The sequence below is a fragment of the Halichoerus grypus genome, chromosome 1 (genome assembly GCF_964656455.1).
Source record: "Halichoerus grypus chromosome 1, mHalGry1.hap1.1, whole genome shotgun sequence".
Taxonomy (NCBI): Eukaryota; Metazoa; Chordata; class Mammalia; order Carnivora; family Phocidae; genus Halichoerus; species Halichoerus grypus.
This window is the reverse complement of record NC_135712.1, coordinates 140,340,539-140,352,926: the sequence shown is the minus strand read 5'-3', so window position 1 is coordinate 140,352,926 and position 12,388 is coordinate 140,340,539. Positions and strand designations below refer to the sequence as shown.

General features: G+C 39.0%; 1 protein-coding gene across 1 annotated transcript in view; it reads left to right on the top strand.

Annotated features, from left to right (window-relative positions):
* Positions 1-12,388, top strand: part of AZI2 (5-azacytidine induced 2) — a 43,273-nt gene that overhangs the window by 8,410 nt on the left and 22,475 nt on the right. Inside the window, exon 2 of the mRNA XM_036093023.2 lies at positions 11,485-11,705. Within this exon, the coding sequence (XP_035948916.1) occupies positions 11,490-11,705 (216 nt within the window). The 5' untranslated portion in view covers positions 11,485-11,489. The remainder of the gene's footprint in view (positions 1-11,484; positions 11,706-12,388) is intronic.

Below are 12,388 nucleotides of genomic sequence, written 5' to 3'. Positions count from 1 at the left end.
TGATTCTGAGGCAGTGGTCCACATCGCACTTTGTCAAACACTGCTCTAGGTCATCTTCAGTTTCTTAGAATGTTCTTGAAAAAGACATTTTGTGTGTGTGTGGCGTATTGCGTAGAATATATTTATTATTGATTTTTATGATCAAGAGAGGTCTACTTAATCTTTGTGTAATTTTTTTTTTTTAAGATTTTATTTATTTATTTGAAAGAGTGAGTGAGAGAGAGAACAAGCGGGGGAAGGGTCAGAGGGAGAGGGAGAAGCAGACACCCCTGCTGAGCAGGAAGCCCGACGTGGGGCTCGATCCCAGGACCGCAGGATCATGACCTGAGCCGAAGGCAGCTGCCCAACCAACTGAGCTGCCCAGGCACCCCTCTTTGGATAATATTTTTGATACTTGTTGAGTTTTAAAATTAATGCTCTCAATTCCTACTAGAATTACCTTTAAAGTATTATCTAGTCTTTTGATGATTCTAATCTTGATAATATTCTGCTTATGACAGTTTTTAAAATTTCTTTTTATTTCAGTTTTATTTATTTGAGAGAGAAAGAGCGCAAGCAAGCGTGAGCAGGGGGGAGGGGAAGAGAGAGAGTAGCAGACTCCCCACTGAGCAGGGAGCCTGATGTGGGGCTCGATCCCAGGGTCCTGGGATTGGGACTTGAGCATGAGGCAGATGCTTAACAGATGAGCCACCCAGGCATCCCTGCATATACCACTTTTTAAAGATTAAAGTAAGCACATGCTTGTTATTTTAAGGTAGTTTACAGTAAATAAGGTTAGATCAGTATAGGATAAGTTTTCCCAAATGTTAGATGTTAAAACTGGCCTAGTCTAGTTTGTTAAGTATAATGATAGCCAGTTAAGCTTTCATGATTTATCCAGAAAATCAAACTTCCTGGGCCAGTAACTTGGATCTCATGAAGAGACATTTCATCACAACAGAAGTGTATAAAACTGAACCGTACTTTGCTATGAGGCAGACTACTGCAGCTCCCTTTACTTCTCTAAATGAGGTTGAGAATGGATGCTTACATAAGCATTAAAGCATAGCCTACTTTGTTAATTTGCTAGCGGTTTTCCTTTCAGTATAATAATTTATATAACGGGATAGCTGCCTTGTATTTTTCGGAACCTTTCTAAGATATCAGTTTCTTTGGCCCTGCAGCTTTTAATCTCTTTAAGTCTAGTTTGTACAGAGTAATATAAGCATTAATACTTTTGATACTTTCATGATTTCACATTTATTTTTGCAAAGATAGGAATCAAATTTTCCTTTTTCATTTTACAGCAAATTTAAAATACAGTTATTTTAAAACATTAAAACAGCATGCATGTCTGTGATGCTAGTAGATTTTATCTTGGGTGTGTTTTATTTATTTTTTTAGAGATTTTATTTTTAGTAATCTACACTCAACAGGGGGCTTGAACCTACAACCCCAAGATCAAGAGGCACATGCTGTACTAAGACAGCCAGGCACTTCTTGGGTGTGTTTTAATGTATGGCTAGTTCTCATATAATTTTAGGACAGATAAGCTATTTTCATGCTGCTTTCCAGTGCATTCCAAGTCATGTTTATAGTATAATAACTAAATATTTAGAATAATAGTATGAAACTTGGAAGAAGCTTCTATATCCAAATAATATTTTCTCATATTTAGAGAGAGGACACCATATGCAACTTTTTAGTGGTTTAAAAATAAATCATTTTTAGTTTAGGCAGTAGATTTAAATATATAAAATAAGCCAGTCTAGGGGCGCCTGGGTGGCTCAGTTGGTTAAGCGACTGCCTTCGGCTCAGGTCATGATCCTAGAGGCCTGGGATCGAGTCCCGCATCGGGCTCCCTGCTCAGCAGGGAGTCTGCTTCTCCCTCTGACCCTCCCCCCTCTCATGTGCTCTCTCTCTCTCAAATAATAAATAAAATCTTTAAAAAGAAAAAAAAAATAAGCCAGTCTCACTACTCATTTTGTCCTAAAAAAGACCAGTACTGTGTATGTGACATTGTTACATCAGTATGCCTCCTTCCATCTAAGGTACTTAAAAACCTTCCAAGGGGTTCCTAGTTTTTTGGTTCTTTTTTTTTCCCTAAGATTTTATTTACTTTAGAGAGAGCGCGTGTGCATGTGTGCACATGCAGTGGGGGAGGGGCAGAGAGGGATGGAGAGAAGTAGAGGAGTCTCTGCTGAGCGGAGGTGGGGGCAGATCTCAGGAATCTGAGATTAGGACCTCAGCTGAAATCAAGAGTCAGATGCTTAACCGAGCCACCCAGGCACCCCCTAGTTTTTGTAGTTCTTGATGAATTTAAGTATGTGAAAGATTCCTTGAGGAGGGAAAAATACTAATAGTTCAGGCTCTGAAATCCAGGTGCTTGTGCTATATACTAATCATCTGGTCTTGGCTAAGCTCTGTAACCTTCCCAGGCCCCGGTTTTCTCATCTGTGAAATGATTACAGTAAGATTTTCTACCTCAGGGTAGTCATGAGAATGAAAGGGGATAATATTTACAAAATACTTGATGCAATACTAAGTAGTTTATTTGGTTATAGATATATTTTACAAATGTTGTGTAAGCATTCTTCACATTCTTGACTCATGTTCGGTCTGTCTTGAATTCCACAGAATAAGGACCAAATTCTGTAGGCTCTCTACATAAAAGACCACCTCAGTTTGTTTCTGTTAGGTTTGTTTTTTTATTTCACATCTTGCCATTTCCCTTTTCATACCTTCTTCCCATACTCTTTCAGGCCTTGAACTTATTTCCCCTGCTGGAAGTTGTAAGTACAATGAAAATCACCATCCTTTTCACCTAAGAGTATGGAACTAAGAGTACTTTGTTTTTGTGTGTGTGTGTGTGTGTGTGTGTGTGTGTGTGTGAGAGAGAGAGAGATACCTTCTTTCAGAACCATTCCTTCACCCTAACCCTCAATTCCCATAGCATTTTCTCTTGTTTCAAATATTATTACTTACATCTTTATGGTATGATAATTATTTTACTGCCCAGCTGTCTTCCACACTGGGTTTTCCTTCCTGAGTAAGTGATATTTTCATGATAAAAATGAATAGGAAATCACACAGCTGAGCTAGTTAGAACTTTGTGTAAAGTAAAAGCATCCATGGTCCGATCCTTAAAGTACACAATCAGTGGGATATCTTTTTTGACTGTGTAGAGCAGTTTATGCTTATTTCTTGTTTTTCAAGTGTCTTTAGAAAAAAAAAATTATCCCAGTTGAATAAATCCTGCCCATTTGGTTGGATATTAAGATACGAGAAATTATATGTCTAAAATGGGCACAATTTTATCTCTTAAGCTACACTGCATCCTACCACTTAACTAACTGTTCTTATTCTACTTGTCGAGCTTTTAAGGTATAATGTGTATGAGAAACAGTCTTAATATGGAGATATACATGTATACTTACAGTTTGCAGTATGATAGTAATCCATACTTTCCTTTTGGAAAGGAAATATCAACATTTCATCTATTAGCAGCGTGATTGGTATGATGTTTGCTGTTATTTTAGAATATGGTTGAATTCAGAGAGGAAAAAGTAAACCCCTTTAAAGGAATGAAAACTTTTCTCCATCACTAGAACAAAGACAGTTTCCACCAGAAGCAGCAGGAACTAATTATGGTTCTGAGGATCTGCCACCTTTTTGGGATATGTAGGCAGCATAGTTCTTTCTTATTTTTGGACTTTCTTAATAGGGTGGGAAAGTTCTAACTTAGTAGGCGTTTCCCTATGTGTTTAGAAATTTTTATTTTAATTAATTTATTTATTTTAAATTTTATTATGTTATGTTAGTCACCATACAGTACATCATTGGTTTTTGATGTGGTAATCCACAATCCACTGTTTTCGTATAACACCCAGTGCTCCATGCAGTATGTGCCCTCCTTAATACCCATCACCGGGCTAACCAATCCCCCCTCCCCCTTCCCCTCTAAAACCCTGTTTGTTTCTCAGAGTCCATAGTGTCTCATGGTTCATCTCTCCCTCCAATTCCCCCTCCCCATTTTTCCCTTCCTTCTCCTAATGTCCTCCATGATATTCCTTATGTTCCACAAATAAGTGAAACCATATGATAATTGACTTTCTCTGCTTGACTTATTTCACTTAGCATAATCTCCTCCAGTTCCATCCATGTTGATGCAAAAGTTGGGTATTCATCTTTTCTGATGGCTGAGTAATATCCCATTGTATGTATGGACCACATCTTCTTTATCCATTCATCTGTTGAAGGGCATCTCGGCTCTTTCCACAGTTTGGCTATTGCGGACATTGCTGCTATGAACATTGGGATGCATATGGCCCTTCTTTTCACTACATCTGTGTCTTTGGGGTAAATACCCAGTAGTGCAATTGCTGGGTCATAGGGTAGCTCTATTTTTAAAGTTTTGAGGCACCTCCACACTGTTTTCCCAAGTGGCTGTACCAACTTGCATTCCCACCAACAGTGTAAGAGGGTTCCCCTTTCTCCACAACCTCTCCAACATTTGCTGTTTCTTTCCCTGTCCATTTTTTCCATTCTAACTGGTGTAAGGTGGTATCTCAATGTGGTTTTGATTTGGATTTCCCTGATGGCTAATGATGATGAACATTTTTTCATGTGTCTGTTAGCCATTTGTATGTCTTCTTCAGAGAAGTGTCTGTTCATGTCTTCTGCCCACTTTTTGACTTGATTATTTGTTTTTTGGTTGTTGAGTTTGAGAAGTTCTTTATAGATCTTGGATACCAGCCCTTTATCTGTAGCGTCATTTGCAAATATCTTCTCCCATTCTGTGGGTTGCCTCTTTGTTTTGTTGACTGTTTCCTTTGCTGTGCAGAAGCTTTGTATCTTGATGAAGTCCCAAAAGTTCATTTTTGCTTTTGTTTCACTAGCCTTTGGAGATGTATCTTGAAAGAAGTTGCTGTGGCCGATGTCAAAGAGGTTACTGCCTATGTTCTCCTCTAGGATTTTGATGGATTCCTGTCTCACATTGAGGTCTTTCATCCACTTTGAGTTTATCTTTGTGTATGGTGTTAGAGAATGGTCGAGTTTCATTCTTCTGTATATAGCTGTCCAATTTTCCCAGCACCATTTATTGAAGAGACTGTCTTTTTTCCATTGCATGTTTTTTCCTGCTTTGTCAAAGATTATTTGACCATAGAGTTGAGGGTCCATATCTGGGTTCTCTATTCTGTTCCATTGGTCTGTATGTCTGTTTTTGTGCCAGTACCATGCTGTCTTGGTGATCACAGCTTTGTAATATAGCTTGAAATCAGGCAACGTGATGCCCCGGATTTGTGTTTCTTTTTCAACATTTCCTTGGCGATTCGGGGTCTTTTCTGATTCCATACAAATTTTAGGATTGTTTGTTCCAGCACTTTGAAAAATGTCATTGGAATTTTGATTGGGATGGCATTTAAGGTATAGATTGCTCTGGGTAGCATAGACATTTTAACAATGTTTATTCTTCCGATCTATGAGCATGGAATATTTTTCCATCTTTTTGTGTCTTCTTCAATTTCTTTCATGAGTGTTTTGTAGTTCCTAGAGTATAGATCCTTTACCTCTTTGGTTAGGTTTATTCTGAGGTATCTTATGGTTTTTGGTGCTATTGTAAATGCAATCGTTTCTCTAATTTCTCTTTCTGCAGTTGCGTTGTTAGTGTATAAGAAAGCAACTGATTTCTGTGCATTGATTTTGTATCCTGCCACATTACTGAATTGCTGGATGAGTTCTAGTAATTTGGGGGTGGAGTCTTTTGGGTTTTCCACATGAAGTATCATGTCGTCTGTGAAAAGAGAGAGTTTGACTTCTTCTTTGCCAATTTGAATACCTTTTATTTCTTTTTGTTGTCTGATTGCTGTTGCTAGGACTTTTAGTACTATGTTGAACAATAGTGGCGAGAGTGGGCATCCTTGATATGTTCCTGATCTTAAGGGAAAGGCTCTCAGCTTTTCCCCATTGAGAATGATATTCGCTGTGGGTTTTTCATAGATGGATTTTATGAACTTGAGGAATGTTCCTTCTATCCCTATACTCTAGAGAGTTTTAATCAGGAAAGGATGTTGTATTTTGTCAAATGCTTTTTCTGCATCAATTGAGAGGACCATATGGTTCTTCTCCCTCCTCTTATTAATGTGTTCTATCACATTGATTGATTTGCGAATGTTGAACCACCCTTGCATCCTGGGGATAAATCCCACTTGGTCATGGTGGATGATCCTTTTAATGTATTATTGGATCCTATTAGCTAGGATTTTGTTGAGGATTTTGGAATCCATATTCATCAGGGATATCAGTCTGAAATTCTCCTTTTTGATGGGGTCTTTGCCTGGTTTGGGGATTAAGGTAATGCTGGCCTCATAGAATGAGTTTGGAAGTTTTCCTTCTGTTTTTATTTTTTGAAACAGCTTCAGTAGAATAGGTATTATTTCTTCTTTGAATGTCTGGTAGAATTCCCCAGGGAATCCATCAGGCCCTGGACTCTTGTTTTTTGGGAGGTTTTGGATCACTGCTTCAATCTCGTTACTGGTTATTGGCCTATTCAGGTTGTCAATTTCTTCCTGTTTCAGTCTTGGCAGCTTATAGGTTTCCAGGAAGGCCTCCATTTCATCCAGATTCCTCAGTTTATTGGCATATAGTTGTTGATAATAATTTCTAATAATTGTTTCTATTTCCTTGGTGTTAGTCGTGATCTCTCCCCTTTCATTCATAATTTTATTAATTTGGGTCCTTTCTCTTTTCTTTTGGATAAGTCTGGCCAGTGGTTTATCGATCTTATTAATTCTTTCAAAGAACCAGCTTCTAGTTTCGTTGATCTGATCTACTGTGTTTCTGGTTTCTAATTCATTGATTTCTGCTCTAATTTTAATTATTTCTCTTCTAGTAAATGGCTTAGGCGTCGTTTGTTGCTTTTTCTCTAGTTCTTTGAGGTGAAGAGTTAGTTGGTGAATTCGGGATTTTTCTATTTTTTTGAGTGAGGCTTGGATGGCTATGTATTTCCCCTTTAGGGCCGCCTTTGCAGTATTAGTAAGTTTTGGACTGATGTGTTTTCATTCTCATGTGTTTCCATGAATTGTTTAAGTTCTTCTTTGATTTCCTGATTGACCCAAACATTCTTGAGCAGAGTGGTCTTTAGCTTCCAAGTGTTTGAATTTCTGCCAAATTTTTTCTTGCGATTGAGTTCCAATTTTAGAGCATTGAGAATATGCAGGGAATAATCTCAATCTTTTGGTATCGGTTGAGACCTGATTTGTGACCCAGTATATGGTCTATTCTGGAGAAAGTTCCATGTGCGCTCGAGAAGAATGAGTATTCTGTTGTTTTAGGGTGGAATGTTCTGTAAATATCTATGAGGTCCATCTGGTCCAATGTATCATTCAAAGCTCTTGTTTCCTTGTTGATTTTCTGCTTAGATGATCTGTCCATTGCTGAGAGTGGAGTATTGAGGTCTCCTACAATTAACGTATTGTTATCAATGTGACTCTTTATTTTGGTTAACAGTTGGCTTATGTAGATGGCTGCTCCCATGTTGGGGGCGTAGATATTTACAATTGTTAGATCTTCTTGTTGGATAGACCCTTTAAGAATGATATAGTGTCCTTCTGTGTCTCTTATTACAGACTTTAGTTTAAAATCTAATTTGTCTGATATAAGAATTGCTACCCCAGCTTTCTTTTGAGGTCTGCTGGCATGGAAGATGGATCTTCATGCCTTCACTTTCAGTCTGGATGTATCTTTAGGTTCAAAATGAGTCTCTTGTAGACAGCATATGGATGGGTCCTCTCTTTTTATCCAGTCTGCAACCCCGTGCCGTTTTATGGGAGCGTTTAGGCCATTCATGTTGAGAGTGATTATTGAAAGATATGAATTAATTGTCATCATGTTGCCTGTGAAGACCTTGTTTTTATAGATTGTCCCTGTAAATTTCTGTTGTATCACTTTTGGGGTCTTTCTCCTTTTATAGAACCCCCCTTAATATTTCTTGCAGAGCCGGCTTAGTGGTCACATATTCTTTCAGTTTCTGCCGGTCGTGGAAGCTCTGCGTCTCTCCATCCATTCTAAATGAAAGCCTTGCTGGATAAAGTATTCTTGGCTGTATGTTCTTCTCATTTAGTACCCTGAATATGTCTTGCCAGGCCTTTCTGGCTTGTCTCTGTGGATAGGTCTGACGTTATTCTGATGTTCCTCCCTCTGTACGTAAGGACTGTCTTCCCCCTAACTGCCCTTAAGATGGTTTCCTTGGTTCTAAGATTTGCAGGTTTTACTGTTACATGCCAGAGTGTTGGCCTGTTTTCCTTGATCTTGGGAGGGGTCCTCTCTGCCTCTAGGACTCGAATGTTTGTTTCATTCCCCAGATTAGGGAAGTTCTCAGCTACGATTTGCTCAAATACATCTGCTAGTCCTCTCTCTCTCTCCACTCTCTCCGGGATTCCAATGATTCTGACATTGGAACGCTTCATGGTGTCACTTATTTCTCTGATTCTTTTTTCTTGGATTCTGAGTTGTTTTTCCCTGGCCTCCTCTTTTCCCTTTTTATCTATTATATTGTCTTCCAGGTCGCTTATTCGCTCTTCTGCCTCAGTTACCCTAGCTGTTAGATTATCTAGATTGGATTGGATCTCATTGATAGCATTTTTAAGTTCTGCCAATTCAGCTTTCATTTCTGCCCTTAGAGACTCTATGTTGCCATTAATTGATTTCTCCATTCTAGCCATTGTCTTCACAATTGCTAGCCTGAATTCCATCTCTGACATCTTGGTTATATCTGCATCCATTTGTAAATCTGCAGCATAAGTCATAATCTCTGAGTCTTTTCTGTTTTGGGGGCTCCTCCTCCTAGTCATTCTGTTGATGGCGTGTTTGAGGGAATGCATAGAGTCCAAATTATTGACCAGAACCCAAGCAAGATGCACCTGTTTTCTTGGGACCTTAGGGTTGCTGGCCTCTTGTTTTCCCAGCCTGTCTTCTGCGGGAGGGGCCTGCTGTGCAGTTACTCAGGCAACCCTGTTTGGGCAGAGTTGCCCTGCGCCCCTGTGGCGGGGGATGGGCTCAACGGGAATCAGTTTTTGGGGCTTTTGTTCTCTGGCAGCTTTCCCTGGCGGCTTTCCGCGTCTCTTCCGCCAGTCAGAGCAGAAGAGACCGTTTCCAACCCTCTGCCTTAGAGCGGAGAGACTGCAGTCTGTTCTTCAGTGAGTTCTCCAGGCCACACTGTCTCCGTTTCTGTCCGTGCTGCTATAAACTGCAGCCTCCTGGGTTGTGCGCTCCCAGTCCTGCCTCCAGGTCGGGGCACGTCTCTGCCCTTTGTGCTTCTAAAACAGCCAGCCGCTCCCAGTTCGGCGCCCGCAACACCGCCGCTCCGGGTTTCCGCCCTGGGGCCTGCAGATTGCAGGCGCAACCCCGCTGCTCCGGGTCCGCCCCAGGGGCTGCCCTAGAGTCCTTTCCCCATCGTTGCGGGTCTGTGAGTCTGTGCCCGTCCGCAGCGCACGAGGTTGTCGCTCACCGGCTGTGTAGGATCCCCACGGCCAGGCACCCTCCCGCTGCCGTTTATCCTCCGATATCTGCCTGAGGAATCACGGCTCCCCGCTTCGTACCTCAAAACCAACCACCTGCGATATTCTGTTTGTAGAGATCCAGATCTTCTTACATCTCAGGCTGGTTTCGTGGGTGCTCAGAGTGGTCTGGTGGATATTCAGCTCAATTCCGGGGACCAGTTGAAATAGGGTCCCCTACTCCTCCGCCATCTTTTCCCCCTTCCTGTGGTTCGAAATTTTTAAGTTGGTGTTGCTGAAGATTGAATGGTAGGTTTCACCTACTTATATTGTAGTACACACATTCATTTTTGCCTGCCTTTCTTATAATCCTAGATATAAACAAATTGCTAGATACACCAAACTGACATTATTTGAGAACGTTCTCAAGTTGGAAGCTTTTCGTTACAAAAATCAGTAAAGCAAGAATACAATGATAGAAGACTGGAACCAGAAAAAACATACATTTTTCCTTAGTATTCATGTTGTCTGAAATAAAGCAAAATGGACTTTAGAGGCGTTGATAGATACAGGGAGGGAGGTCAGAAGTTTTGGAGAAAAGCAGGCATAGTAAAACATGGATCCTGTGGCGTAATCACCTATGTTACATCTCATTATTTACTATTTTACTTGGGAAAATTACTTAAATTCCTTCTACCTCAGTTTCCTCACCTATAATATTCTTGGAACAGTGACTGACACAGTAAGCAATCAAATGTCATTCCAAGCAAGAAATAGTAAATAAAAATGTTTTTCATTAATCCTGAATTACTAATATAAGATACATGAAATTCCATTGATAGTCTTTTTTAGAATGCTGTATTTGATGTTTTATTTCAAACTAGAAAGTATTTAAAAGGATTTTTTAGGTTCTCTTATGACCTACAGTCCCTCTTACTGTGTTTTTCCCATGAGGTCTTAAAAGATTTCAGCTACAGTTTCTCCTTCCAGTGTTTTTCAGGAACATAACTCTCAGATGGGGAAGTAATGCTGTACCTAACAGCAAAAGTAGATGTACAAAGCAAGTAAGTTCACTAACTACTGAAGTAACTGGCTTCTTCTCTTAGGTTTTTGAGTTAGAGTTTGATTTGAATCCTACACTATTGACTCTTCATTTAATAACCAATATTTATTGGGCATCTTACACACAATGATGAGTTGGGGGGACACAATGATGAACAAAACAGACCTGTACCCTCACAGAGCTAACTAACATCTACTAGCTTTAACATGGGCAAATTACTTTACCTTTTTGATCCTATTAAATGTAGGTGATACCTACCTCATAGAATTGTTTGGATGAATTTAAATGATATAATATTAAAAGAATGTAGTGCATGGTACTGGGACATGGTGAGTACTGAAATGTTAATTCCTTTGTGTCTTCTATTACAATCAATCAGTTACCACTACGGAAAGAATATAGTGGAGGATGCATTAAAACTTCTATAATAGTCTTGTAGTGAATTGTACTCAGGAGAGTTTTTGAAAATTTATAATTTGGGAAGTTATAAAACTTGCTACTTACATCTGAGAGTGGAAATGCTGATAATGAAGAAATATGTGGGTATAAATTTAAAGATTTTTATCCTATAAAAACAGTGTTTTACTACTTTTTCTAACACTTACTAATAATAGCTTAGATTGGTTTCAAATGCTTTATAGGTATCAACTTATTTAATATTCTTAAGAATTCTGTGAAGCAGTTGCTACTATTTATTATACTTTATAAATAAGGAAACCGAGGCAGAGAGATTAAGCGCAAAGTCTTACTGACACTAAGTAGGGCTTGGATGCATCTCCTAGAATCTGGTTCTAGAGCCCATGCTTTTCACCACTACGTTAGGCTGCCTGTAAAAGAAATAGGAGTTTTTAACATTGACCCAGTATTCTCATTATTCTAAATACATCTCTCTTTTCCTGCTCATTTATTCAATGAGACATTTTTCTTTTATATTCTTTTAAAAAGCTGTCATGGATGCACTGGTAGAAGATGATATCTGCATTCTGAATCATGAAAAAGCACATAGGAGAGACACAGTGACTCCAATCTCAATATATTCAGGAGATGAATCTGTTGCTTCACATTTTGCCCTTGTCACTGCATATGAAGACATCAAAAAACGACTTAAGGATTCAGAGAAAGAGAACTCTTTCTTAAAGAAAAGAATAAGATTTTTGGAAGAAAAGGTAATTATTATCTTTATTATATTTTATGACTCAAAGAATAATTCAAAATACTTGAAATTTAAAAAATTTTTCTAACCTGTCTTCCCTGGTTGTACTAAGTTTCCAAGGATAACTCACAGCTAGTCTCAAAACCCAGTACTTCTCATACTGTGCTTCACATATCATGTACGTGGTGAATATTTGTAGAATAGGATTTGCAATATATTTTTCTTGGAATGTATTTTTCTTTTTTTAGATTGCTTTACCTTCATAAACTGTATGTATTTTATTCAGGATTTTAAAATCTGTGCAAAAGGGCGCCTGGGTGGCTCAGTCGTTGGGTGTCTGCCTTCGGCTCAGGTCATGATCCCAGGGTCCTGGGATCGAGTCCTGCATCGGGCTCTCTGCTCTGCAGGAAGCCTGCTTCTCCCTCTCCCATTCCCCCTGCTTGTGTTCCCTCTCTCACTGTGTCTCTGTCAAATAAATAAATAAAATCTTAAAAAAAAATAAAAAAATAAAATCTGTGCAAAAAATGATATGCCAGCAAAGGAAATTAAATGTCAAAGGAGGAATCTCCTGTAACATTGTTCTAATGTTTAAAAACGTGTTCACCAGGATTGACATCTTTACCTCAACATTCTTTTTTGTTCTTGAACACACAGAATAATGCTTTAACTGATAAATTACCTTTCTCTGTTTACCTT